Below are 27253 nucleotides of genomic sequence, written 5' to 3' on the forward strand. Positions count from 1 at the left end.
ACATCCTCCAACCAGAGGGCTCCTGGCGGCCTGTCTCTGATCGCTGCCTCCCTTGCCCCCGCTGGGAAGCAGGAGGCTCCTAAGCGCCAAGTCGATTCACTTTTCTGGAGCAGTGCGGATGAGCAGGGCAGTTGCATCCCATTCAGCTTGAATATGTGTCCTGCCCCCCTCTGCTCCAGTATCGCTGCAGGGAAGGAGGCATTTATGCGAATGGGGGCGTCTGTGCAGAGGGACAGATTTCCCTGCCACGCGGCCTTGGCTTGCACCGCACAGCGCCTCGGGGCGGGAGAACCGAGGTCTCAGGCCGCTAGCAGGGCGTGCGAGGCACTCACTCCCTGCTCTGTTCCTGCAGAGACGCTGAAGATGCCCCAGGACAGGCTGGCGGAGAAGGAGATCCTGGCCCAGCTGCTGGAGGTGGTGAACCAGCGAAACGCTCTGATCCATGTGCTGGACGAGAAGCGCCTTAGCGAGCTGAGCGAGGCTTTCCCAGGGTCGGCCTGATGAGCCGCCGGCCCGATCCCTGCCACGGACCGCTTCCCCACGTCAGCCTGGCTCCTCATTCTGCCAGGACACGATGGGACATGACGGCCCAAGAGACTGTGCGGGCCTCTCCTCAGCAGTGTGAGAGCTGCTGGCAGGGTCAGGTCACCCTGGGAGAGGTAAGGGGGCATGTACGGAGGCAGCATGCCCCTGACACTATAGCTAAAGCCTCACTGAAGGGGGTGAATCTGCTGCCTGGAGCGCCAGGCCCCTCTTCCGCCTGCTCTGGCAGAATGCAAGGACAAGCCCAGTTCTTGGAACGGGGGCTTTTGTTGATGGGGCTGGGCCCCTAACCCAACAGGCAGGCTTAGCAGGTTCCTCTCTCGTTTTAGTGCTGGAGCGCTGCTCCCCAGACCAAAGGGGAGCAGATTTGGTTGCGTGGCAGAGTTTGCCTTAGGCTTCATCTCCAGTAGGGAACAAGGCTGACACCACACCTGGCTTGTAGCATGTTAGAAATGCACAAGGCAGCTGTCCTGTTAACCCCGTGTTGCCAGGTGGGGGTAGAGCACCTAGTGTTTTAACCCCATAGCTGATGGATACACGAGACTCCCCGTCAGGGTTTACTCCAGCTGCCTTGCAGCGTGGATGTTTAAGCCATGTTAACTAGCCCCTTTTCCCCCAGTGAAGACACAGCCTTGGCTTTAATGCTTTATCGGCACGATTAAGTTATTCAGGGCATGAGTTCTCAGGTTCCTTTTAAGCCCAGTCCCTCAGGGAGTTGCTGGATTCCTTTCAGATCAGTCCTGTTAGAAATGCTCTTGGTGTCCCCCAAAATGTTTCCTTCTGCAGCCCAGACAAGGGGGCCTATCCAGAGCCAATCAAACAGCTACAGGCTGCAGTATCTGGCGCACAGCGCCTCCTGCTGGTCCCCCTCCCTGCAGATTCCTGTAACTTCTCCTCCTCCCTGTCGTATGCAGTGTTGTTGTGGCCATGTGGGTCCCAGGGTACTAGAGAGACAAGGTGGGTGAGCTCTGGGTAAGCTCAAACTTGTCACTCCCTCGCAGAAGTTGATCCAATAAAACATTTTACCTCACCCACCTTGTTCCTCCCCTCTGTCAGCAGATGTCTTCAGTGTCCATGGAAACTGGTGAGACTTACTAATGCTCAGTGTGATCTCCGGGAGGCTAACAGGATCCAGCCACAGCCAGCGAAAAAGACTAAGGAGCAGGAATTGAAGGGTAGGGGGAGAACGGCTGGGTTTTGTCCGCGGGTGCGTCACACACAGGGTTAGCTTTGATCTAGCTAGCTCCACTTGCAGGGAAGCTGTGGCTGCGTGGGGCTCGCCACTCCAGTGCATACCCTGGGCGGGGTCATATAGCCCGTGGTGCTCCTGTGGTTGGAGCTAGCGAGATCAAAGCTAACGCCAGTATATCTACGCACCCCGAGAGATGGGGGGACAGGCGTTGTAACTCCAACTCCTTAAGGCTTTGCAGACAAAGCCACACCATGTACCTCTCTTATTCCTGACCAGGGAATTGCTCACAGGTGGTTCCCTCTTTGCAATGAAGCTTCACGGAGCTACCCCTGAGGGTGCCTGGAGCCCTGCCCACCGCTGCCGGGAGCAGTAAAGGCAGAGCTGTAACCATCAGGAATCTCTGGCCAACCCTGCCCCCGCCCGGCGTAGATGCTCTTTTAAGATCGCCATGGAGGCGTTTGCTCTAAAGTGCTGCTGTAGAAACAGGCTGGCCTCAGTGCGGCGCGTTTGCTGACCTGGCGCGGTCACGCTCTGCTCGGTCTCCCCAGTCCAGAAGTTACGGAGCCGCACTACGGGTCTGTCTACACTGTAGACGTGGGCAGCGGATTGCAACTTGGGCAGACATACGCAAGCTAGCTGTAACTGACCCAGCTTGGGTACTGGAGCGGGGAATCTGGAGCGGCACAGGCAGTCCGCACCGGCCCAGACCGGACTCGGGTTTCACTGCCCTGGTATCTGAACGAGCTGGCTGAAAGCTAGCTCAGGTATGTCTACACACGCTACAGTCGCAACCAGCAAAGGCCGTGTAGACACGTACCCTCAGTCACAGCCAGACAATCCTAACTGTATTACCAACCGTCCTGTCCTACCCCAGGGTGTGTGTCGAGGGGAAGAGCAGTCTCTGCTCTTTCCTATGAAAATGCCCCTTGAGGGCAGCCTTCGCGAGATCTCCCGTGACTAAGCCCCCACCTCCTGTTAGCTGTGTTAAAAGCACTCCGTCTCTTGAATACAATAATCTGTTCAGAAAGTTTATTTAACTCTATAGAAAACCTGCTGTAATCGGTAAGATACCAAATGCCTCTTGTTTAAAAATCAAGTTAACCATGAAAAGCAATCTGTGGAGCAATCCAGGGCCAAGGAAACCGCCTGCCCTCCCCCTGCTCTCGAGCGCCGCCAGCTGGCAGCGCCATCCACTGAGCACCCAGAAGCCTCTTGATCCCCTTACCCCCCCGCTGCTGTCCTACATGGAGCTGAGCTTGTCCTGCAGCGCCTGGAGCGCCAGCCGCATCTGCTCCTCGGTCCCCTGCAGCATCCTCACCTCGATGGTGTGGAAGACGTACAGCCCCATGGAGAGCAGCAGCACCACCGTGGCCAGCAAACTCAGCAGGGAGGAGGAGAACTTGGGGAAGGGCTGCGGGGCGTCCCAGCCCGCCAGGGAGCTCAGGCCCATGGCCGCCTGCAGGAGCAGCAGGACCAGGGCCAGGCTGGCCATGCGGCCGTCGGAGTCGCGTTGACACTCGGCCGCGTGCAGCCGTGCCCTCACCTCTGTCCGGGCCTCGTTCACCACGTCCACCAGCTCCGGCCCTGCAAGAGAAAACAGGGGCTTAGCCACAGCTTGAGACGGCTCCTCCCAGCCAGCCGGGCCACCTCGGACACAGCCCCAGCCTCTCAAGGGGCTCAAGGCATCTTACCCGCTGGAGAGACACACCATGCTGATACGGCAATCCGTGGGACAACTAAGGCCTTGTCTGTGCGGGGCGGGGGGATTAATTCTGGGCAGGTGTCCCATGGTGCTTTGCTTCGCTGCTGGGCTCTGTGCACCCTGGGTCTTTTTCTCGCCACGCAGGGTGAGATCCCTAGCGCCGGCTGGACGGAAACGATTGGGCTGTGGGATCAAACCCAACCATTCCCCTGATGGCGCTCTCGGGGTTTTCAAACGGCTTGCACGGTCCACTTGCCACCGTGGCCTCGTTCCTGCAGAGCCTGGAAGAAGGAGCCCCGAAGCGGCTGCGGTCGGAGGCCCAGCTAATGCCTTGGCAGGCGGGGCTCTCTCAAGGTCCCAGCGCTCCAGGTCCCGGGCTGCCGTCTGAGCTGCCCTCCCTGGGCCAGCTGCGCCCCCGTTGCCGAGGTCTGAGCGGCCAAGGCACTCACCGACACTGCTGCCACTCGAGCCCTTGGCCTCCTCTCCTCGCCGCACGCTCAGCGTAGCGATGACGGCTTCGTGGTCCGAGTAGGGAATGCTCTTGCCGGGGGCGGTGCCCGTGGTGGTCACGAGGCTGTCACACTTCACCACAAAGCGAGACAGTCCCTACGGGAAGGAATGGCGATGGGGCACAGCGCTACGCAGGCCCCGGGGCCGTTCTCCCCGCAGCCCCTCCCCGGCCTGCCATGGGACGTGGCCCACATGATGGAAGTGAAGTCTGCTGCTCTGTGGCCCAGACGCTGCAGTGGGACCCGGGAGGCCGAGTGCCCTGCTCTAACCACACAGAAACATCTCGAGACAGGGAGTTTTTACTGGCAACACTGCCCCACTGTCCAGAGGGCTGACAGAGCTGAGCTCCGGCCTCAGGTTACAGACAGACCAGGACAGCGATGTCGCTCAAGCAAGTGGCAGGAGCTGGGATTATAACTAAGGCCTTCCTGCGTCCCAGGCCTGTGATCAGTCCACTGTGCCCACCTGCTCAGATCTAAAAAGCAGGAAGACCCACACAGTACAAGGGCTATGGCTAAGGGACTTCAAAACCAGCAAGATCTACTATATAATATGGGAGGCAGTGTTGCCTAGTGGACAAGGCCTCAGAGGTCTATTCCCAGCTCTGCCCCTGACCTGCTCAGTGACCTTAGGCAAATCCCCGCCCCATGCCTCAGTTTCCCCCCTGTAAAATGGGGCTAATGCTATTGACCTCATTGGTAAAAGCGCGCTGAGGTCTATGGGTGAAAAGCACTGCACGTAAGAACTCGGTGGTGGGATGGACCAGACCCGGACAGGCCTCTTCTGCCTCTCCCGTCCGACTCGCAGTGGTAGCAGACGGGAGGCAGTGCCCAGCACCAGGACGCAGCCCGGGGCCCGGTTCTGAGGTCTGTCCCAGACGCGGCCTGTGGTTCGGGCGGGTCACCTCCCCTCGCCGCCCCGCTGTGCTGCACATACCTTGTAGAGAATGTAGTCGATGCGGATTCCCAGCGGGAAGGGCTGCAGCTCCTTATTAACCGTGAAGCAGTTGGCTGGGACCAGGGTGTAGCCGTCCTCGCAGCCCTGGGAGCCAACACAAGGTCAGTCAGTGTCCCTCCAGACAGACCAGACCCTGCCCTTCTCCCGGAGGGGGCCGGAAGGAGAGCCAGCATCCTGCTGAAGGGCAGGGGCTCTGGACTCTCACAGAGACGGCAGCCCGGCTGGTGGCTGGGAGGGGAGGTTGAGGTGCTGGGGGACAGCTGGCCGGGGCGGGAGCTGGGGTGCAAAGGAGGGTCAGCAGGTGGGAGGGGAAGCCCAGCTTCTGGGTTCACCTGCTGCAGGCATTTACTGTCTGTGCGCCAGGCCAGTCCTGAACACACGCCCATCTCCCTCCCTGCCCGGGCCCTACAGGGAAGCGCTTACCTCGAACCTATCTGCGTCGGCGAAGGAGTCCCGCAGCCCTGTCCAGCCTCGCAGCAGCCGGATCCCCATGTCCCCGGGGTGCATGTTCAAATCCCCACCGAGCAGCACCACATCCGCTCCCTTCGAGGTGTGCCTTAGGGGACGGGACAGAGTAACTTGGCGGGGCCAGAGCGAGCGAGCTAGCCCCCCCCGCCCCCTCCCGGCACGCTCCCTACAGCACCCCCTGCTGAGAGAGGCAGGGACTGGAGTAGCTGGGGGTTTCTCCCACAGCTGACGCACCCCCGGCGTTTTCTACAGCGCCCCCTGTGGGGCGTGGCTGGGTCTGGGGCAGTTCCGAGCTCCCCCGCTAATGCGCCTTCCTTCCCTAGATGAGACGCCGGGGTACACACAAGGCCCCACTGGCGATGAGCCCGCGGCGTCTCTGCTCTACTCACTGTATGAACTGAGCCAGCTCCCAGGCCTGCACCACTCGATGGGGGAGGTAAGCGTCCTTGTCCCGGCAGTACTCCGCAAGGAGCTGGGTGAAGGGAGAACAGGCAGTGAGTCCAGGCGCTCGGGGACAGACACTGGAAACCTAGCTCTTGTCCGCCCTATACCAATGCCAGGTGTGCTCCCAGGCTCCAAGCAGTCTGGCTTTAGACGTCTCAAACCAAGGAGACGAGGCAAGAGGCGCTGGATGGAGAACGAGAGATGGCTTTTCACCTCTAGGTCTGAATCCAGCCCTGCTGGATAATGACTGGATATTGCCGGTTAGTGCTTCGTACAGGCTCCCATCACACCTGGCACTAACGGAGCGCCTCGCTGGCTGTCTTTTGTTTCCAAGCTCTGTGCCGGCAGAGGGTGCCCCGAGCATCCAAACTTCTTTCCTGTCCCATGTCAGAACAGCAATGCTGCTGTGTGGGAGGGGTGACTGTCCGGGGGTGGGGGGGAATTGATCGTCTAAGGGGGCTCAGCTGGGGCTAGTGGGGTGAAACTGAGCAAAGAGTGATCAGGAATCCTTTCCTGCTGGTGAGGTAGATCCGTTTGTGGAACGGTCTTCCAAGGGAAGTAGTGAGAGACCCCTTGGCTTGAGGCATCTCAAGCTAGACTGCACTGTTTTTTTCCAGTGACTCCCAGTCTCTGTCAGATCCTCGGCCCTCTCCCCCACCTTCCCCGCAGTGAGACTCACGTGGGTCACGTACACATGGAAGATAATCCCACAGATCTTGATGATGAGGAGCCCCACGGCCTTGCCGCAGAACCAGTCCCCGTGCTGGAGCTGCCGGGACAGGAGAGGAGAGAGAGAAGGCTGGTTACAATCACAGTGTCACCGCAGAGGGCCCCCCGCCTGTGACTTTGACATAAGCAGACCCTGTGGCAGCCGGCCCCCTGCACTCACCATGTAGGGGTATCCGTTCAGGGAGTACTGGTACAAGAAGGTGTCCAGGATTGGGTATCTGGAGAACACGCAGAACCCACTGCCAATCACCCCACTATGAAAGAGAAACTACCGTCACCGTCTTCAGTCACTCAACCCTGCCCTGCCCTTGGGGACTACTAGGTGGGGTTTCTGAGCAAAACTCCCGGAGGAAAGGAGTGGGGTCTAGTAGTTAAAGCAGGGGCTAGGTGTCAGGACTCCTGGGCTCTATTCCTGGATTGGGGAGGGAGTGGAGCTGGGGTTATATAGCAGGGGACTGGGGGTCAGCCGTCTCCCAACCAGATTTAAAAAGGGGTCTTCTTAATGAGTTAGGGTAAGCTATCAGCTAGAAACATATCATTGCTATCACATGTGATGCACGTATCTGGTGGGCATCACCAAGGTGGATACAGATGCTGGAAGTGGTGCAGTTTTTCTATCTCACATAAATGTTTAAACGTTGCTGGGCATCGAGTCGGAACAAAACCCCCACGAAATCCCCCAAAAGGCCGTAACTCGAAGAAACACAGTCTTAATTTTGACCAAAAGTGGCGGAAAACTTCTAAGTACAATTGGTAATGCAACTCTGTACTCACAATGGGATTGTCTGGGAAATATTTAGCACCAGGTGATATATTTGATGCATGTTCCTGTACTTTTTTTGCCTGCGGTTAAAGCAAAAGTCTGTATGTACCATGTAACGCATCCAAATATTTGTCACTATTCGTAGAAAGGACTGATTGGAGAAAAGTTTTTGTGGCTGTTTTATGTTTTATGACTATTGGCTGCCGTCCAATGCTTGCTGCTCCTGCCACTGGTATTAATACAGCGTACACCCTGATGAAATACTTTCTGGGTGTGTTCTGCTCTCTAGGTCAGGACTAGACTTATGATGAAGCAACCTCCTGCAAAGCACAGTTGATTAAATGGAGGAATCAAAGGGAATTTGACAATGGCCGCCTTGAGACGGGAGGCATGCATCGTGCAATGAATTTCATGGGCGATGCAGGCAGCGTGATGCAGGAAAGTGGGTTTGAAGACATCCTTGCATGCTGTGTCAGTCACGCTCTAAGAGGGACAGCATACAACCCTGGCGTTAGAATCCACAAGCTTATGAATGAGGCAACGCATCGCTGGAAATGGATGGCACCTGGCGAGCCCATGAACAATGTTCTTCCGGAAGAGGAGACGAGCCACATCTTGGGGAGACAGAATGCTCTGGCAGAGCACCCAGGCACTCCACCAGCTCGTGGACACACATGTTATCCAAGGGGAAAAACCGTTCAGAGACTGTCAGGAACTCAGCTGGTTCTGGGCTCGGGTACCTAGCAACCTAATGAGCTTGGCTGGGCCCAGTAAACCCTCACTAAGTGACTGTGCTCTCTGATTGGACAGAAGGGCCAACCGCTCCCTATTTAAGCCTGGTAGATGAGCTTCTTGTCCAGCCCTTGCTTCATCTCATGCCTCTGATCCCTACCTCCTGGCTCTGACCACTGGCTTGTCTCCTGACCACACCTCCGCTTCTCCCCTGGCCACTAGGCCAGACTTCTGCTCCGACCACCGAGTCACACCGCCTACTCCTCAGCGTGTCTGCTCTGGGAGAGCTATGTAACATAATTCTCCCAACTGCTAGTGGATGACGTAGCAGCAAAGAGAGATGATAACAAGTCCACGGAGCTTGAGACATTGGCAGAGATGATTCCACTTGACTTCCAGTGTGGTCATGTGAATGATGCAATATGAGTTTGTGTAAAGGTAACAGAAGACAGACTTGTGGGGAAAGAGAAACCAGATATCTATCCTGTCCTAACTGATAGAGAGCAGAGTCCTGGACTGCCAGGCCCTTCAGTGGTGTATGGCGTGAGATGGCTATCAAGCAATCTCTCAGCAAGGACTGTGGGAAGCATCCGCATCTTTGCACAAAGGATAAGGCTCTGACCAAGTATTACCTGACTACGCATTTTAAGGCAGCTGTAACAAACAAAGGTGTGGAATGCAGCCTGCTGCAGTAGATCTCCACAAGGAAGCTACCACAAAGTGCCTGGCGGCTGCTGTCCCAAGATATTATAAAAGTCGGGACTGAAAGAATGACCCTGGAACAAGCCCAGACAACAGCCAGCCACTTGTGAACGCTGCAACGTCTACTGTGATCCCCACTTGAAGCTGCAGAAAGCTTGTGCAAGACCAGAGAGAACGGCACACAAGAAACGAAGCAGTTTGTAACCAGGAGCCTACAAAGGGGGGAAGTAGGCCTCCTTTGATCCATAAACAGGCATAATCGCAAATCATTTGGTAATCACAGTCGAACAAAAGAAGACGCAGACAGCACAAGCAATTCTTATTGATGGTCAGATATCCAGCAAGCTGACAGTTAGTGTCCAGTCCAGAGATGCTGATAACCAGAGTCTGATGAAGTATGAGCTGGCACCTGCCCCGCTTTCCCTCTTCAACTTGGATGGATCTCTGAGAAACACCCAAAAGAGCAACATACCCTGTTGGCTGGAGAAAAATCTGTCAATGGTTAAGCTACCTTGTATCACAGGTTGGCTGTACATTGTGTGAGGAGGTACCTGCTGCCTGTCAATTTCATCAGGCGACCTGGTTCTGGTGTTCTGTGAAGGGGTAATTAACACTTCCCTAGTCACTTTCTCCACCCCAGTCCTGATTTTATAGACCTCTCTCATATTCCCCCTCAGGTGTCTCTTTTCCAGGCTGAACAGTTCCCAGTCTTGTTAATCTCTCCTCGTATGGACGCTATTCCAGACCTTTAATCATATTTGTTGCCCTTCTCTGCATCTTTTCCACGTCTAATGTATCTTTTTTGAGAAGCGGGCGACCAGTCCTGCACGCAGCATTCAAGGCGTGGTCAGCTGCTGAACGGTGTCCATGGCTGTCGGTGACAATTACACAAATGAAGAATCGATCACATTTGGTGAGAGCACCCCCAGGTGCAATGTCCAAATGCAAGAAGTTTGGAACCCCACTGTGCTAGCAGCATTACCAAAGCATTGCGTGACGATGATGCTGTATTCAAAGACTAAATCTAACTTGCAAATTTTCTCTTCACGGGCTGGATCGTGAAGCGTGAGCAGAGATTGTCAGCTGGACGGGAAGTGCCCCTTGCCGGTGGGTTTCACGGCATCGAACGAACAGCGCAGGTAGTGCCTGGCCACCATTCTGCAATACCAGAACTCGAGGCAGATCACGAGGAAGCAGATTCACAGATGTTCTTGCACGTTTCTCATGCAAAGCAAACACCCAGAGTAAACAGGGTGCTTGGACTTAGATGCGGAAGCTCCGTGCCAAAGATAACGCTCTGTTTGTCAGGCAGCTGGTGTTGGCCCAAAGAAGAGCTTCATTCCCACGCACAGAGAGGCTATGGAGCTGGGCATGGACGTGTGTCTTAGGCAGCCAAACCGTTGTGCCCTCAGTGGGTGTGACTACTTCAGCGATCAGTGGCGTGGGAAAAAATAGCTGGCTGAAGACAGCAGCTGAGCACCCGGAGAAGTGGGTGGAGGAGGAGTTTAGAGCTCTTCTTCCCACCCCTCGCAGCAGGAGTGTGGAGGAAGGGGAGCTCCAGAATGTCTCCCACACACACCCATTTGGGCACCCCACTCCCCAGGCTCAGGGCTCTGTGTCTATGGCATGCATTGCGATTGTTTGTTCTCAGTTCCCCACTCTGGTCTTGGGGCTGAGGCAGGGGCCTGCGCGGTGTCTATGCTTCCCTCCCCACCCTGAGCTCAGTGCTTCTGGCATTCACAGCGCCCACCCCGCCTCGGCTCCCTGGCTCTCAGGGAGACGTCTGGTGCCTGAACCGAGCACGCCCCCGCCGCTGCTCTCCGGGCTGCATGCCTAGTCTCCGCTCCCTTACGGTCATAGCGCTGTTTGCCTGTAATATGGACCAAGTCTACCCGCTCTCAGCTCCCCGACTCAGCCTTGTGGCCCAAAGGGAATCAGGGGAGGCAATACTCAGCACTGCCCCCCCACACACACTTTGAGATGCCTAGAAAATCAAGCACAACAACAGGACCCCTTCAGGCCTCAGTTAGGTGGGGCCGTGCCTTCCTCAGTGAATAGGCAGAGACAGACATTAAGAATGGGCTTGTTGGCCTAGGCTGGGAGTGGGGGCTCCCTCCTGCTTGCCTGGTGCACCTTTTCCACTTCCACTAAGTAGGAGTTGGGCCACCAGAGGGTTAGAATCACCCGCTAGTCCAGCGGTGAGGGAATGATGCTCATTCAAATCCCCGGGCTGCCTGCCGAGGAGAAGGGCTTTGCCAAGGGTGCTCCCTTGAACTTTCCGCTTGATGCTGGTCCACTTTAACTGGAGGGCCAAAGGCAGTCTCAGGGGCTCTGCTATAGCCCTGTGGTTGAGGTGTGGGCCTGGGGTGTTAGAGGCCCTAGTTTGATTCTCCCTGTGCTGGGAGGGGGCTTTGGTCTTGCCTCTTGAAATGGTTCCATTTGAATTAAATATTAGTTGAGCCACAGGAAGAGTCCACTATGAAAAGCTCTCTCTAGGCCAGTGGTGAGGGTATTGACTTGGGATGCTGGAGGCCCTGGTTCGAGTCCTCTGCCCACCAGAGGGGGAAAGGGGATTTGGAGGGGGAGCTCCCCTAGTCTTTCCCTCTTGAAGCGGCTCCACTTTAATTAAGTATAAGTTCCACGAAGGCTAGTGCTAGGATCACTCTGTAGTCTACTGGTTTCGATGTTTGCTTGGAATGGGGAGAACCAGGTTCACGTCCTCCCACTGCCTGTTAAGAGGGGACTGGAACGGGGGTCTCCTTCCCTCCCAGGTGACCTGTCTGAGAGGCGGGAGCTCCCTGTTTAAGTCCCCTCTTTCTCCCAGGAGGCCATTGTTCTCTTGGGAAGGGGAGAGGATTTGAACAGGGAGCTCCCACCCCTCAGCGGGAGAAGGGAGATCCTAGTTCCAAGCCCCTTACGGATGGGGGCATTGGAACAGGAATCTCCCACGGCCTGGGGAGCGTTGGGACCAGCGGGGACAAAAGAGTGATTCATATTTTGTCAGTGGCTCACTTAATATTTTAGCAAGAGGGGCAAAACCTTTTACTGCCCCCAGCAGGAATGGAACCAGGGCCTTCAACATGCCCAGCTCACCACCTTAACCATGGGACTACAGAAGGCTGCTTACTTTAGCTCTTGCTCTGGCCCATTAATAGTGAATTAAAGTCCAGTCACAAGAGGGGGAAATTCTCCCCCCACTCTATAACTTCTTAGTGGTTGGTAACAATGACGCTAAGCGGTGGAGGAGGAAATGCTGAGATGAAGGTAAACACAGTGGGGCATGTGTGGGGTCAATCTACTACCCCTCTCTCCCCAGAGAGCCTGTGGTGATGCCCGATCGCGATTCCCTCCAATGACCAAGAGTTACTCCCTGTAACATTGCAATGGGAGGTAACGCCAGACGTGCCCTCCAGGCCACAAGCCCATAGACTTCCCCAGGACACTAGTCCAGTATCCCTAGGCTTGGAAGGGCCAGATTTTTATCAGTAAACGTCGCTTTCACCACGCACACACAAACCGATGGAAAGAAATATGCAATAAGTGAAATCTACAGACAGGCGGAGTCAGACAAATGCTGCTTGAGAACTTCCTAGAGCTTGACTTAAGGATAGTAACTTTGTAGATTTCGACCTGTGGTGTTGACAATTTGTGTTTTAACGGTTATACAGCTTTAACTTGTTGAATCTCAGCCTCTACTGTCATTAAATAAATTATTGTCTGACCTCTCCCCTCAAGTTCCAGCAAAGGAGATGATTTCAAATAGATAACACACTTTAAAAATGCTTAAAATCATAATTCTGTGCCACTGTGAAATTTTAAATCAATCATTATTGACAAAATAAATATCAACACTACTGGTCGAAAGGATAAACAAATCAACATCGAATTCTGGCCATTCTAAGTATCCTTTAAGCATCCTCTTCTGGCAGAGGAAGATGGGACAGACACATGGGACGGCTTTAAGGCTATTCTATCAACTCTAAATGTTATACCTCTCCGCATGGGAGAGTCTCCAGGGGAAAAGGGGGGTTCACTCATGCAAATGCCCAGACAGGTAAACAGATCTGGAAAAGGCTCAAAACCCCACCGCCCCCAGCCTGGGAAATTGCACAGACTGGTTTGAAGCTTGAAGGCAGTGACCAAATAAAGAACTGGGAAGGGTAGGAAGCAACCAGTCTGACATGGAGAAGGGGGTCACTCTCACTCGACCCAAGAGGGGATGTGTCACTGTGACCAAGAGGCACAGACCCGGTGGGGAAGGTCTAAGGGACTCTGTTCCCATCAGGGTGTCCGTGTGGAAGGCAGGTGACACTCCATAGCAATTGACTAGCTATATATTCACACCTCAGTTAATCCTGGATTAACCCCTTACAAGCAGACCTTTAATATCAAGCCTGCCCCAGGCTGTATCTGATGGGGCAGGAGACGTAAGGGCTGGGTTAGCACTAGAGGGGATGACCCTGATTGCCTTTTTCCCTGACAAAGTCCGCTTGGGTGCTCCTGAGAGATGCTGTCTCAGCAAGTAGCTATCTGCTGCCTCCCGTCTCTTTGTGCCTGCTTATTTATGGCCATGCCACAGTTACCCCATGGGCCAGCTCCGCCCAGAGAACGCCAAGAACCTAGGGTCACTGCCCCGGCCAGTGCAAAGACAGCTGGAGAGCGTCACTATTCCCTGCTGGGATCTCAGGGGAGCCGCAAAGGGCCCGTGACAATCTCCCGAGATAGCAACATCCAGCCAATACCCGGCCCTCGGGTGATAGGCTACCCTGGGGGAGGGGGGGGGCGGGGAGAACGTTCACCAGTCCCCACCCTAAGGCTCTGTGTCAGAGGGGCAAAGGCTGCTCACCTGCCGTGGTCCCTTGGGGCGGGGACACGGCATGGAGCAGGCTGCCAGGGTTCAGTGCTGGTATAACAGCAGCAAACTTGGTTATGATTCAGAGGCAATGTTTTCTGCTGAGCAAAAGCCAGGGTGTCTCCCATTGCCAGAGACCCTTTCCTCCCAGCGTGCTTCACAGACCACTGCATTCAAGGGTCACTGAAATGCAGCCATCTCTGGGGTGGAACGTGACAGCTGTTTAACACTGCACCCCATCAGGTTCCTCCACCACCTGACATCTCATAGTGAGCTGTAGCTCCATAAAGCCAGCCTGAACCCATGCAAACTCCAATGGCTTCCTTCGCCCAGAGCTCACACCCCTCGGCATGACGCCGCACTGCCGATCCCAAGGGTTCAAAAAATCACGAGCTCAGCTTAGCAGCCATGAGATCTTTAAAAATACCTTCCCGGTTCTTTTCAACTCCCGGTGTCGTAGCTACCAGGGGCTACGTTTTCTGACTTTTCTCTGCAACCACGAGAGATGGAACCCCCCCCGCCTTTTTTTAAAGCCGAGATTCTCAGAGAATCTCACGGATTGAGGAGCTGGGACTTCAGAAAAACCATCAACGACTGCAAGGCTCTTGATAAGATCTCGAGAGTTTGCAAAACTGAGGACGACCTGCTGCCAGGGCCCCTCTGATACACCGATAAGCAGCACCCGGGGACTCCAGCCATGCCTCTTACCTTTTGAAGTAGTGGGAGTAGGGGTAGCAGGCAGTCAGCTTCTGTTTCAGCTCACAATAGTCCCTCTCGCTCCACACCTGGAGAAGCAGGAGAGAGCCTGAGAACGGCGGGGACTTGAGTCACGGAAGAGAAGCTAGCCCAGCCCACCCTGCTTCCATGGCCCTCGCCCTCTCCCTCCTTCACCCCCACTCCAATTCCCAGCCCTCATCACCTCCTGTAAGAGTGCCAGGTCGAACCCCTCCTGGCTAAGCGTGTCGCCAATCATCCCAATGCGCTCCTGCCGCACCTTGCTCAAGTAGCGAATCGCCCTGGGGGGGGGGAAGAAAGCAGAGGCTGTGAGGGGCATCCCTGACAGAGGCTCGCCTCCTCCTCCAACCAATGCAGATCAGACTCCTAGTGCCTTGAGCAGTGATAGGGAAAGGCATCTAGGGAGGGGTGCCCATGTGCTGGGAGACCCCTGAGTGGCAAGGATCGCCCTCCAAACTCGCAGCGGTATAGAGCCCCAGCCCTGTCCTGCTTGAGGCAGGGATGCAAAAGGGATAGGAAGTTTCCCTCAGCCTCTTGCATGCTCACCTCAGCTTCAAAGCAAGAGAGACACCTCCAGGGGCGGCCTGTGGGGACAGAGGGGCAAGCAGGGTGGCTGCCCTGGGCACCAATTTCTGGCATGCGGGAGGATGCCAAATCGGAGGTTTTGGGGTTTTTTTGGCTCAGCCATTTGGGGGACATGGGAAGCATTTTCTGCCCCAGTTAACAAAACACCCAGGGCCGGCCCTGGACACAGCGAAAGGAGAGGCAGGAGGAGCCTGGTTTAAAATCAGACCAGCCACAAGGAAGGTAGAGAGGAGGGGTGGAGGGGATTTGAATTCAATAGGGCTTCATGGCCCTGGTCGTGTCTAATGCCTACGATTCCAGGAAGCCATGCACAGGATGAGAGCCCTCGTGGGAGGCCGTGTTTGCAGGCCTGGCCTGGCTCCTGCATGGCTCATGGCAGGTGCTTTGCATGCATGCGTGGGAATTGGGGGCAGCGTGTACCCAAAACACACTAGCTGAGCTGGTTCCCTTGCCCAACCAGCAATGCGCACAGTCTGCCTGCAGGCAAGAGCTGCCGTTGCATGCAACAGGAACCAAAGATCGGCTGTGCCCAGGGCAGGGCTGGCAGGCTGGCACAGAGCCCACAGCAGCGCCGAGATGAGGAGCGTGAGGCTCCCTGTATGGGGGGGTGGAGGGGGGCCTGCTCCAGGAAGGCAGCTCGTTGCAAATGGACAGGGGAGGAGCGACCGAGGTGGAGCAGGATGGAGATCCCGGGGCTGAGTAACTCCTGACTGCAGGGTGCAGATCTGCAGCTAAGTTGGGAGCGATGGGTTATCCGAGGCCCTGCTTTGCCCCTGGCCACAGATCCCTCTTCCCCTCAAGACAGGGGCATCCAGCTTTTTGACACTTCACTCACACATCCCAGTGGCCTGGTTGTGAACAACGGGCACCAGGTCCCAGACCCAGGCACCTGCTCCTCGGAGAGACGAGGGAGATTGAAAAGATCCAGAGAACGGCAGCTCCGGGGCTTAGAAGTCTGGAGGGGCTTGCGTATGATAAATGACAACGCTGACACGGCCAGTGTCTCCCACCCCAGGAGCTCCATGCACTTTGAAATGGCCTTCGAGTCCTCTGCTTTAACCCCTAGATGTAATAACTGGGAACGTGCTGAGAGAGATCAGAGGGACTCCCTGGCTGCTCGTCATCCCTGTGCTAAGGTATGTCATGACTCTCCTGGGTGAAACTGCACCCACTGCCCAGGAGAGCCACCCTCCACCAGTCTGCTTTGACCTCTGCTCGGTCAATGGAAGAGCAAACAAACGACAGCTTACCAGCAATTGAGGTCGAAGACGCGTAGCTGCAGTGGCAGATCCGTGTCCATCGCAGCCAGCTGGTGGGTCGCCGAGCCTTCTTGCCGTTCAAGGAGCAGTGGACGGAAAGCGAGGGGAATCCTGCTCTGAGGACAAAGCCAGTGAGCAGTGGGTTGGAGGTGGTTTGAATCAGGGTCCCCCCTTGGTCCTGGGCATCTACAGGTTCTCCGTCCCCGGAGCGGAGCTGAGTGAGGAGAGAGGGTCAGGCTTCGGCAGGCAAGAGAGATTACGGTTGCAATAGGGTAACTCAGACTGCTGCGTTAGCAGGTTAGCTGGAGAGGACAAGAGGGTGGGGCGACTGCTGGCAGGGCACTATCTCAGGGCAAACACCTGTGCTTCTGTATGCACCTCTCCGCTGAGACCTGCAGGCAGCATATGGAAGGCGACAGTAGGAGGGAAAGGTGCAGACCTAAGACTGGCATCTTAGAGGGGTTCAGGAATTAAAGGGACATGCACAGGTGAAACGGGGCACATTTACACTCGCTAAACCTGCACGGACACGCTACACGGCTTCTCTTTTCCAAGGGATTCCAGCTGAAGCAGGTGAAAAGATGAACCGCGACCCAGACGCACAGCAGCCCGGCAGGAGAGCCAGGCAGTGAAATGGATTACGCTCCGAAGTGAAACTGACCGGCCAGGTTTCCCCCCCCACCAGGCTGAGAGAAACAATCAATCACGAGAAGTGTATTGGATTTTTAAAACTATTCCGGTTTAAATCTTCTCACAGGCGATTTGTAACATAGGGGAGGACTTTGGGTTTTCCCCTGACAATGTCAATTTAATTGTAAATGGAACAGTTAGGATGCTTACACAGTAATACAAGACCCACGGAAAAGCTGCCACTGGCCCAGGGCAGATGACTTGGGCTTGCAGGGCTAAAAATGGCAGTGCAGGGTACATCTACACAGGAATTAAATGCCAGCTGGCCAGGGTCAGCGGGCTTAGGCTTGCGGAGCTTGGGCCCTGGGGCTAAAAATGGCCGTGTAGACGTTTGGGCTTGGACTGGAGCCCGAGCTCTGCGACCCTGCAAGAGGGAGGTCAGGTTTACACGGTGTTTAGGTGCCTAAAGTTGCAGACAGGCACTAAAGTCAGCTACTGTTAATTTGTGCCTAGCACCTTTCATCTGGGGGACCGGAAAGCGCTGCACAATTCCTCCTTCTTCCCCATCTACACCTCTGTCACCACCAGGAAGGATTAGCACAACCTGTTCTTTTCAGGGTTCCCCTACACCAGGGCTGGGCAAACTTTTTGGCCCGAGGGCCACATCGGGGTTGCAAAACTGTATGGAGGGCCGGGTAGGGAAGGCTGTGCCTCCCCAAACAGCCTGGCCCCTGCCCCCTAACTACCCCCTCTCACTTCTCACCCCCTGACTGCCCCTCACGGAACCCCCAACCAATTCAACCCCCCTGCTCCTTCTCCCCTAACCACTCCCCGGGACCCCACCCCCCTATCCAACTGCCCCCTGCTCCCTGTCCTCTGACTGCCCGAACCCCTCTCCACACCCCCGTCCCCTGACAGGCCCCCCAGGACTCCCACGCCCATCCAACCTCCCCCTGCTCCCTGTCCCCGACTGCCCCGCAGGGGCTGTGCCAGTCAGGGCGTCAGTTTCAATCTGTAAAGCCCTACGTGATTTGGAACCTGGCCATGTGTGAGACTATCTCTGCCCCTAAGCACGACTGCAACTGTGGGCAGTCCCTACACATGAGCTCCCCACAGGCCCAAAATGCTCTCAAATAGATGGTTCTGTGGCACCGAATCCTGCAACCAGAGCCCAAGTTTATTTGCCTTTGGAGCTTATTGCCAGGCTCGTCTTTTCAGACAGCGCTAGTTAAGAAGTTGCCTTCTTTTCCACTCCCAATTTCTTCCCAGGTAGGGGGCTGGTTAACTGCGGGAGGCTTAACATTTCTGCCCTTTGAAAGGAAGCGAGACATGCCACGGAAATGGGCAAACCATAGATAGTTCAGACAATACACACGTGTACGTACAGCGCATATAAGTGCAAAACCTTACATTAATGCAATGTTGACATTTGCACATTTAAACACAGGCCACGCAGGGAACGAAAGAGTTAAAATGAACCCAGTCACGTTAATTCACTCAACACGGCAAGCACTGTATGAAGTCAGGGGAAAATATGAAAAGCCTCAGTATCCAACAAAATGACAAGATACGAACAAGGCGGTGGAATTAACGGTGCGCTGAGATCAATACACGTTTTCGTTTCCTGACCTGCCTGTGTTTAAATTTGCAAGCTCTATTGTGTATTAACACAAGCATTTGCATTTATCTTCTTTAGTTACAAGAAAGAACCAACCTGACACGTGGGACGACGGGGTTGCGTAACTGCCTATTGGTACAATTTCAAGGTTTTAACTCAATTATCCGCAGACACCGCCCCCGCAGCATTATGCAACTGCGCTGTACATAGAACCCCACTACTTCAATCACAGTAAATATTCTCACTGTGCATGTGTAAGGCTAACCTTTCAACTGCTTGTAAACTCTCAAGGCGATATTCCTCCTTTAAGAGGAACCACAGCTTTAACAGCCTAAAGCGGTGTTATAGAACAGGACCACCTCCCTGTCCTAAACTATTGCAACAAGGGTGTCGCTTTGCAGTGTGAAACAGCTTCTCTGTTCCTCCCCAGAGGTGGCTGCATTTCAGGGTCAGCTTGTGAAGCACCTTGTCTCTCTTTCTACCCACCCCACCGCCCAGAGCATTTTCAGAGCATTCTAAAAAAAGAATCCTTTGGCCTGGAGCTTTCTTAGCACTTGGCCTAAAGGTGACTATTTTCACAGAAAGTTTGAAGACCATGTGATCTCCAGCAGGCTGCCATGCACACTGGTAACAAACGCATGGCTAGTCGGAACATCACGGTCAGGGATGGTCTTCTTTAACGGCGTACCCACAGCCAGCGGACACGATGTTCAAGAAGACATGTACCTGTCCACACTGGCTGCAAAGTCACGAGTAACACACTGTTAGTTAACACAACGTAGACAAGTGTAGACAAGCCCCTAGATGGGCACAACTTTTCCTGAGCAAAAGGACAGGCCCTCACCACTACAGATAGGAGATTCTCCATTAGCTATAGGCAGTGGAGGGCTGATGCCACAGAAGTGACTCCAGCCAGCAGCAGGCAGTGATTGCCCCTACCAGTTTGTTACCGTATTTTATTGTATCTTAGAGCCGGTTGAGTTACCCCTTATGGATGCCATTCACTATGAACAGAGTCCCGGTTTTGCTCAGTGAATCATTGAACTAACCGAACCCTCTTTTCTCGGGCTGCGTTTATGACTCAGAAGTACCCAGGCTTTGCAAGCCACCATTTGTGTTCTGCGATTGGTCACCTGAAGCCACAACACATCCCGATTCGATCACAAGCGTTTGCAAGAGGAGAATGCCACCCCGTCCAGTATGGATTTTGTGCTAACATGAGCAAAATATTTGCATTAATACCTAGTGGGGGGAGGGAGAGCTCAGGGGTTTGAGCATTGGCCTGCTAAACCCAGGGTTTTGAGTTCAATCCTTGAAGGGGTCATTTAGGGATCTGGGGCAAAAATTGGGGATTGGTCCTGCTTTGAGCAGGGGGTTGGACTAGATGACCTCCTGAGGTCCCTTCCAACCCTGGTATTCTATGGTCTTCCGACACTCAAATGATGACTTATAATACAGGGGAACCACAGAGTTACAAACACCTCGGAAACAGAGGTTGGTCGTAACGCTGAAATCTTCGTAACTCTGAACAAACGTTCTGGTTGTTCTTTCAAAAGTTTACAACTGATCATCACTTTCAAATTTTACTATGCAGAAGAAAAACGCTTCTTTCCCTTTTTTTTTTTTTAAAGTAGTTTACGTTTAACATAGCCCAGTACTGCATTTCCTTTTCTTTTTTTATTTTGTCTCTGCTGCTGCCTGATTGTGTCCTTCCGGTTCCAAATGAGATGTGTGAGTCTGGTTCACGGGTCAGCACATTACTCCGGCATCTGTAATGCTGAGGTTCTGCTATAATCATTTTATAGATGACAACTGCACCCTAGCCAAAATCAAGGCCTCACTGTGCTGGGTGTTGTACACACCCCAGGTAAGAGAGAGTTTACAATCCAAACACCTACACAGCTTACAATCTAAATTCACAGAGGGTGGGAGGAAGGAAGTATCATTATTCCCATTTTACAGAGGCCAACTGAGGCACGGAGAGAATAAATGACTTGCCCAAGGTCACACAGGAAGCAAACCCTAACTTCCTGAATTCCAGTCTGTTGACATAACCATCCTTTCTCCACATGACTCATGCATTGCACTGAATTAAAATGGAGGCTTTTATTAAAAAGCAAAGATCTGTTTGTGTTCCTATCTGATCGACCCGTACTATACATTATAAACAACATTAACATCTTAAAACAAGACAGAGGGACTTGCCGTGGTTACTAACACACGGTGTCATGCACAGTCGTAGGCAGGACTATGAACCCCAGCTAAAAATTGTTTTTTTTTTAAAAACGTCACGTGAACACAGTTAACCATGTGAGCTACAGAAGTTCAGAGCCACAGTGTAAACACTCAGAAAGGAGCGAGCTGGAATTCTACGTTGGATCTGTGCAGAATTTGGTGTCTAACGAACCGTTTAAACAATTACGCCTCGCCTGCTTCTGTAAGGACAGACCTTGGGTAAAAGGGCGTTACAGAGATTTATTAAAAATCCACCCCCGTGCAAGGAGCGGGGCTGCTTTAAAGCTGCCACAACACGTTCAGGGGAAATATGCAACCGCCAAAAGTTAGCAGGAGGGGACAGGTTTCAGAGTAGCAGCCTGTTAGTGCATCCGATGAAGTGAAAGCTTATGCTGGAATAAATTGGTTAGTCTCTAAGGTGCCACGAGTCCTCCTTTTCTTTTTGCAGGAGGGGACGAGTCTGTAAGTGTCCCAGGCCCGGTCTGCACAGAGGCTACAGGGGCGTGATTTCTGGTTTAAAACCAAAACTAGTCAAAATCAATCCAACACCTAGCCTGCTTACGGAGGTATAAAGGCACCTTATGGTGAAGCTTATCCCCCCGCAGTGCGCATGGGGAGCGGCTCTAGAAAGGAGATTTCTGGGCTGCAGCTGCACCCACGTCAAGGGCCAGCATCGCTTCAGCCCTTGGGCCTGGCCGCTCTCACCGCCGCTGAGCCTTCGCCCATCAGCGAACCGGGTCCCTGACTCCCGGTCCCGCCGGTGCAGAGCCACCCCGGGGCCCGCGCTCCGGCCCCGCGGCACGAGCGCTCGGGCTCATTCGCACGCGGGTCCCCCGGGGAACCTGCTGCCGAACAGGGGCGCGCGAGAGCGGGGCCCCACAATCCGGCCCCTGAGGGTTTTCAGAAGTGGCGGGGGGGGGCGGGGAGTCACCCCCCCACCACCACCAATAATTAAATCTTTCCGAAGTAGGGACAAAAAACGCCTCGCGCTTTGCAAGCGCTAAAGCGATTAATACACTCGATGCATGGGAGGGATCGGGGCGCGGGGGTGGGAGAAAGGAGTAGAGAGCCCCCCCCGCGCCCCCCCAAGGCAGGAGAGAGACGCGCTCCGGGCAGAGCTCGGAAGCCAGCGGACAAAGGAAGCAACAGCGTCTCCCTGCGGCGGGCCCCGCGGCTCTGCCCTGGCGCCTGGGCACGGCTGCCGAGGGGTGCCCGCAGCCCCGCCCCGCCCCGCCCCGCCCCGCCGGGGACGCACGGGTGCTCCAGTCCCTCCCCGCCCCGGGGCTGCGGGGGGGGGGGACGTCTCACCTGCTGCGGGCGCGCGCCAGCTCCCCGGGCTGCGGGGCCAGCGGCCAGGCTGGGCGCGCGGGGCACGCTGGGGCTTGGAGTCCTTCCCGGCGCTGGGGGAAAGTACCTCTCCCGCGGGGCGGCGCTGCCGGCGGGGGAGGGGAACTACAAGTACCAGGGGGCTGTGCGGCGGGGGCGGCGCTATCCGCCAGCCGGGGGGTTCGCGGGAAGCGACGGCGGGGGGGGGGGGGGTGTGTGTGACACACACAGGGGATGCACGTTATGGGGTGTGCATGACCCACTCTAGGGGGTGGTGGGCTCCCCCCAGGCTAGGGGGCTCTCGTTTTAGGGGGTGCAGGGGGGGCTGGGGAGGGTGTGTGTTTGGGGGGGGGGGGAGAATGCACAACTCTTGCACTTCAAAAGCGAGAGCCTGGCCTGCCCACAGGTGCCTCCCTTGATAGGGACATGCCCTCCCCTCCATGGTCCCCCCATGCCCCGTTCTAAACAAGCCTCCGGGCGGTGCAGGCCCGCCGCAGATCCCTGAAACAAGCGGTACAAAACCTTTGTGGTGAAAATGGGAATTCTTGAAATGCGTCTTGCTATGAGCGTCAGCACTAAGCAGTAGCGGTCTCCTACTTCCCTTTCTCCACCTGCCTGCGGGTCAGCTCAGCTTTTCATGATGCATTTTAAGGTTTCAGGCTGCTGTCTGTCAGCTGGGGTTTTATTCCCGGGGAAATAATAATATCCCTACCTCAGGGCTTAAAAGATTGTGATCTGTCTTTAATATATCATAAGTTCATATCCATCCTCTTGAGTAGTATATTTCCAGTTAGATAATCAGATTTGTATATACCTCCATGGGAGATGGACACTTGACTCGTGTTTAATACTTCCCAAGTTTTAATTTGTAATGCAGCCTGAACAATCACAAAACCAAGTGATCTCAGAGTTGTTATGCATGTATCATTGCTGATATCCGTTATTCATAATTTCTCTTCACTGTTGATTTTACTTTTAGATTTTCTTCTGTCTCAGATAGATTCCTGACCTTTTGCTATGCTTTCTCTGGTAGTACTTTGGATTGGTCCCTTAAAACTATAACAGGGTTTCCATTTGGTTCCATAATTACTTTCCAACGTTTATTTTGTTCAAACAGGTCACAGGTCTCATAAACAGGTACTTTTGTGTTGCACTTTCATCACCAAGTTTTGTGACTGCACATTATATTTTATGCACGTTTGCAAAATGGCTCCTTCTGTTTAAGTTTCTACAAACATTCCAATATGCAGGATACTTACTGTGGAAGGAGGTGGATTAGTTCTGTCTCTCTCACAAACCCTGATTTTTATCTTAGCTCGTTAGTTCTGCTAACTTTCTGAAATCCTCTTTTCGGAAGAGTGCGACCTCACCTGGAATACTGTGTGCAGTTCTGGTCTCCAGTGTTAAAGAAGGATGAATTCAAACTGGAACAGGCACAGAGAAGGGCTACTAGGATGATCCGAGGAATGGAAAACCTGTCTTATGAAAGGAGACTCAAGGAGCTTGGCTTGTTTAGCCGACCCAAAAGAAAGTTGAGGGGAGATATGATTGCTCTCTGTAAATATATCAGAGGGATAAATACCGGAGAGGGAGAGGAATTATTTAAGCTCAGTATCAATGTGGACACAAGAACAAATGGATATAAACTGGCCATTGGAAAGCTGAGATTTGAAATTAGACAAAGGTTTCTAACCATCAGAGGAATGAAGTTTTGGAATAGCCTTCCAAGGGAAGCAGTGGGGGCAAAAGACCTGTCTGGCTTTAAGATTAGACTCGATAAGTTTATGGAGGAGATGATATGATGGGATAACATGATTTTGGCAATTAATTGATCTTTAAATATTCATGATAAATAGGGCCAATGGCCTGTGATGGGATGTTAGATGGGGTGGGATCTGAGTTACTATAGAAAATTCTTTCCTGGGTATCTGGCTGGTGAATCTTGCCCATATGCTCAGGGTTTAGCTGATCACCATATTTGGGGTTGGGAAGGAATTTTCCTCCAGGGCAGATTGGAAGAGGCCCTAGAGGTTTTTCGCCTTCCTCTGTAGCATGGGGCATGGGTCACTTGCTGGAGGATTCTTTGCTCCTTGAAGTGTTTAAACCACGATTTGAGGACTTCAAGAGCTCAGACATAGGTGAGAGGTTTTTCACAGGAGTGGGTGGGTGAGATTCTGTGGCCTGCGTTGTGCAGGAGGTCAGACTAGATGATCATAATGGTCCCTTCTGACCTTAATATCTATGAATCTCTGAATAGGTTAGATCAGGAGGGCAGGTGGAAATGAAGAGGAAAGATTGGGATGGAGAAAGAAAGAAAACATGCTGGAGGTGGAGACAGGGGAAGAGCGGGGTCAGTTCAGGTTTGTTTACACACAGGATTTTACACAGCAGTTTAGCTCAAGGGCTGCAGACACATTTATTGATTTAAAGCGGGTTATATCTGTTTAACTTGCACCTGTACATTTACTGACACAAGACAAGGCCCCAATTGTAAGAAGAGAATGGCCGTACTAGGTCAGAGACCAATGGTCCATCTAGCCCAGTATCCTGTCTCTAACAGTGCCCGATACTTAAGGGGGAATGACCAGAACAGGGCAATTATCAAGTGATCCATCCCCAGTCATCCAGTCCCAGTCTCCAGCAGTCAGAGGTTTAGAGACCCTGAGACTATGGGGTTGCATCCCTGGCCACCTTGGCTAATAGCCATTGATGGACCTAGCCTCCAGGAACTTATCTAATTCTGTTTTGAGCCCAGTTATACTTTTAGCCTTCACAAGATCCCCTGGCAAGGAGTGCCACAGGTTGACGGTGCGTTGGGTGAAGAGGTACTTCCTTTTGTTTTCAACCAGTGTTTGGACGCTCAGCTCGGCCAAGGGGAGGTTTCACCCACACAGGCTGGTGGAAATACAAGTGGAGAGCCAGAGAATAGCATGCAAGGGGCTAGGAATGGGCTATCAGGCCATCCCTAGCCAAACACCACCCCATCCACAGCCCAGCTGATACTATTCTAACCCTGAAGCTCCCAAGTTCTGTGTGTCTCCACTGGGGAAACATGCTCACAGTGAGGGACCAGCTCTTCCCCACCATTGCCTGAAGGAAACGGGGGGGATGGGGCACGGACAGGATCCACGTCTCTGATCCTGCTCCTCCTTCCCCAAGCAGCAGAAGTAGATGGTCATTAAGGGGCTATCCCATTGTAGATTAAGGGGGGAGGGGGGAAGAATACCTTTGTGTACAGCGCCTAGCACAGTGAGTGCCTAGGCCCTACACTAATACAAATAAATAAAAGCAGGGACATAGGCCTGGATCAGTGAGATTCCCTCCCTCCAGAGTATTTCATGGATCTGCTCACTCCCCCCACCATTTCCTTCTTGTCCACAGAGTCCATCTGCTCCTCCTATACCATCACTCCTCTCCCCACCCTGTCAGTCGCGCCCCCCCATATCAACTCCTCTCCCTACCCCAGTTGCTAGGCCCACCATAACATTCTCCCCACCCCTCACACAATGGGGTCTGCTCCCCCCACATTTCCTCCACCCCTCATTTGATCCCACATGACCCCCCATCCCAGTTTTTCCCCTCCTCCCCCATTTTCCCTCCAGACTTGCCCCTCTTCCCCTAATACCAGCTCCCCATTCTGCCCCAGACCTATCTACCAGCTGGAGAATGAAGCAGTCGGTCCCAGAGCTCTCCTCGTCTCTGGTGGGCTGCTCCTGAGGAGCTGGGCAGGTGCCATGATGGCCGGGATGGGGGTGGCTGCGTGGGTGCAGTGACGGCACGGGGTACAGAGGGCTGGCAGCTGTGGGTATGTCGGGCCACAGGTTCTCCTGCCTTTTTCAAAACTGCCCTGAGCGCCGTAGCTTTACACGCTTCCTGGATTGGCCAGTCTCCATCTATGCACCGGCCTGGCATTGGCATGGATATATGCATGGTGATTGTGTGCACTGTATGTATCTGAACAATCTGTTTCACCCACTCTGCATCCATGAAGCCTAAGTAGAAAAGATCTCTCAGTCCAGGGCGATCGTATCTTTTCTGGGGAGCCCTCTACCCAAGGATTCCAGGGCCAGCAACATGGTAGCCTGTCTCCAGGAGACACTCAGTGCAGATGGGGATGCTTTTAGCCCCACTTAGGGCTCTTAGTTTTCAAAGGGGAGGGGGATAGGGGACAACAAACAAGCAGACAGACTCTCAGACTTCTGACATTCATGGCCAAAAATGGAAAGACTCCTTCTGACATTCAGAATGTGAGTACCAATACATTTACGGCTGTCTTGGTTTGGGGTCTCTTGAAACAAATGGAAAAGGAGTACTTGGGGCACCTTAGAGACTAACCAATTTATCTGAGCGTAAGCTTTCGTGAGCTACAGCTCACTTCATCGGATTCATACTTTCCACAGTATGCATCCGATGAAGTGAGCTGTAGCTCACGAAAGCTTACGCTCAAATAAATTGGTTAGTCTCTAAGGTGCCACAAGTCCTCCTTTTCTTTTTGTGAATACAGACTAACACGGCTGTTACTCTGAAACTTGCAACAAATGACCCAAGATTTAGGAAGAAAAATACTTCTCTGATAAATAGGTCTTGATATTTATCTAAACGTTCTCCCCCCTCTTACAGTTGGGGAAATCAAGGCAAGGAATATGTAAGTGCCTTGCCTGTTGAAGATGATGGATGGATTGTAGTAGATAAACAACAAAAACGCACCCTTACCAAACAAAACCCCATCACCTGCAATCCAAGAGATTATAGAAAATCGGAAGAAGGGTGATAATGTAGATAAAGACTGGATCCACATCTGGGTTCAATCCTGGCTCAGACACAGACTCTCTGTGTGACTTTGAGAAAGGAACTGCATCTCTCAATCCCCTACATTTGTAACATGAGAATGATGCTAGTCCCTTTACCTTGTCTGTTTGGCCTGTAGGCTCTTTATAAGGCTCTCTCTTCCTTTGTATATGTACAGCACCTCGCGCAATGGGGTTTGATCTCTGTTAGGGTCTCTAGTCAGTGCAATGATTCAAAACAATAGACAATAAAAATACCAGCTCGGGAACTGTGTTGAGCCAACCCATGAACAAATAATTTTAATGGTTTTCAGCAGACCCATCGTTTTGTAGGCGCTCCACTGTCTCACCTTGTTGAAGTTGGACAGATCCAGTAAACACAACAAATATATGATACAACCCATCACAGCTGGATTAAAAAAATACACAAAAAATATAATACATAAAAAATGGTTTTACATTGTGGACTGACACAGCTCTACAA

General features: G+C 53.5%; 2 protein-coding genes across 4 annotated transcripts in view; one reads left to right on the forward strand and one right to left on the reverse strand.

The window, feature by feature from the left end:
- The window catches only part of MICAL1 (microtubule associated monooxygenase, calponin and LIM domain containing 1), a 41176-nt gene extending 39603 nt beyond the window's left edge, over positions 1–1573 (forward strand). Inside the window, exon 25 of the mRNA XM_077839395.1 lies at positions 353–1573. Within this exon, the coding sequence (XP_077695521.1) occupies positions 353–501 (149 nt within the window). The 3' untranslated portion in view covers positions 502–1573. The remainder of the gene's footprint in view (positions 1–352) is intronic.
- Positions 1574–2777: 1204 nt separating this feature from the next.
- Positions 2778–22046, reverse strand: SMPD2 (sphingomyelin phosphodiesterase 2). Of its 3 annotated transcripts, none has more exons than XM_077839452.1 (11): positions 21965–22046; positions 16165–16387; positions 14514–14610; positions 14303–14379; positions 6706–6799; positions 6496–6585; positions 5762–5844; positions 5328–5460; positions 4884–4988; positions 3887–4043; positions 2778–3319 (listed from the first exon to the last, which is right to left on the reverse strand). In XM_077839452.1, exons 2-11 carry the CDS (start codon positions 16212–16214, stop codon positions 2976–2978), a joined length of 1230 nt encoding a protein of 409 aa, XP_077695578.1. In that variant the 5' UTR covers positions 16215–16387; positions 21965–22046; the 3' UTR covers positions 2778–2975. The 3 variants fall into 3 exon arrangements, with proteins under 3 accessions (XP_077695578.1, XP_077695579.1, XP_077695580.1); XM_077839453.1 differs by having other exon boundaries at positions 16165–16289; positions 21965–22036; XM_077839454.1 differs by having other exon boundaries at positions 16165–16284; positions 21965–21995.
- Positions 22047–27253: the final 5207 nt, after the last annotated feature.

This window comes from Eretmochelys imbricata, chromosome 21, assembly GCF_965152235.1.
Source record: "Eretmochelys imbricata isolate rEreImb1 chromosome 21, rEreImb1.hap1, whole genome shotgun sequence".
In the NCBI taxonomy this organism is placed as follows: domain Eukaryota; kingdom Metazoa; phylum Chordata; order Testudines; family Cheloniidae; genus Eretmochelys; species Eretmochelys imbricata.

Excerpts from the sequence above, each read along its gene's own strand:
- SMPD2 (XM_077839452.1), bottom strand. The coding sequence starts at position 16,214 with ATGGACACGGATCTGCCACTGCAGCTACGCGTCTTCGACCTCAATTGC. Across the intron at positions 6,800-14,302 it reads TACTCCCACTACTTCAAAAG|TGGGGTGATTGGCAGTGGGT; the intron begins GTAAGAGGCATG and ends TCTCTTTCATAG. Across the intron at positions 5,845-6,495 it reads TCCATGTGTACGTGACCCAC|CTCCTTGCGGAGTACTGCCG; the intron begins GTGAGTCTCACT and ends CCCTTCACCCAG.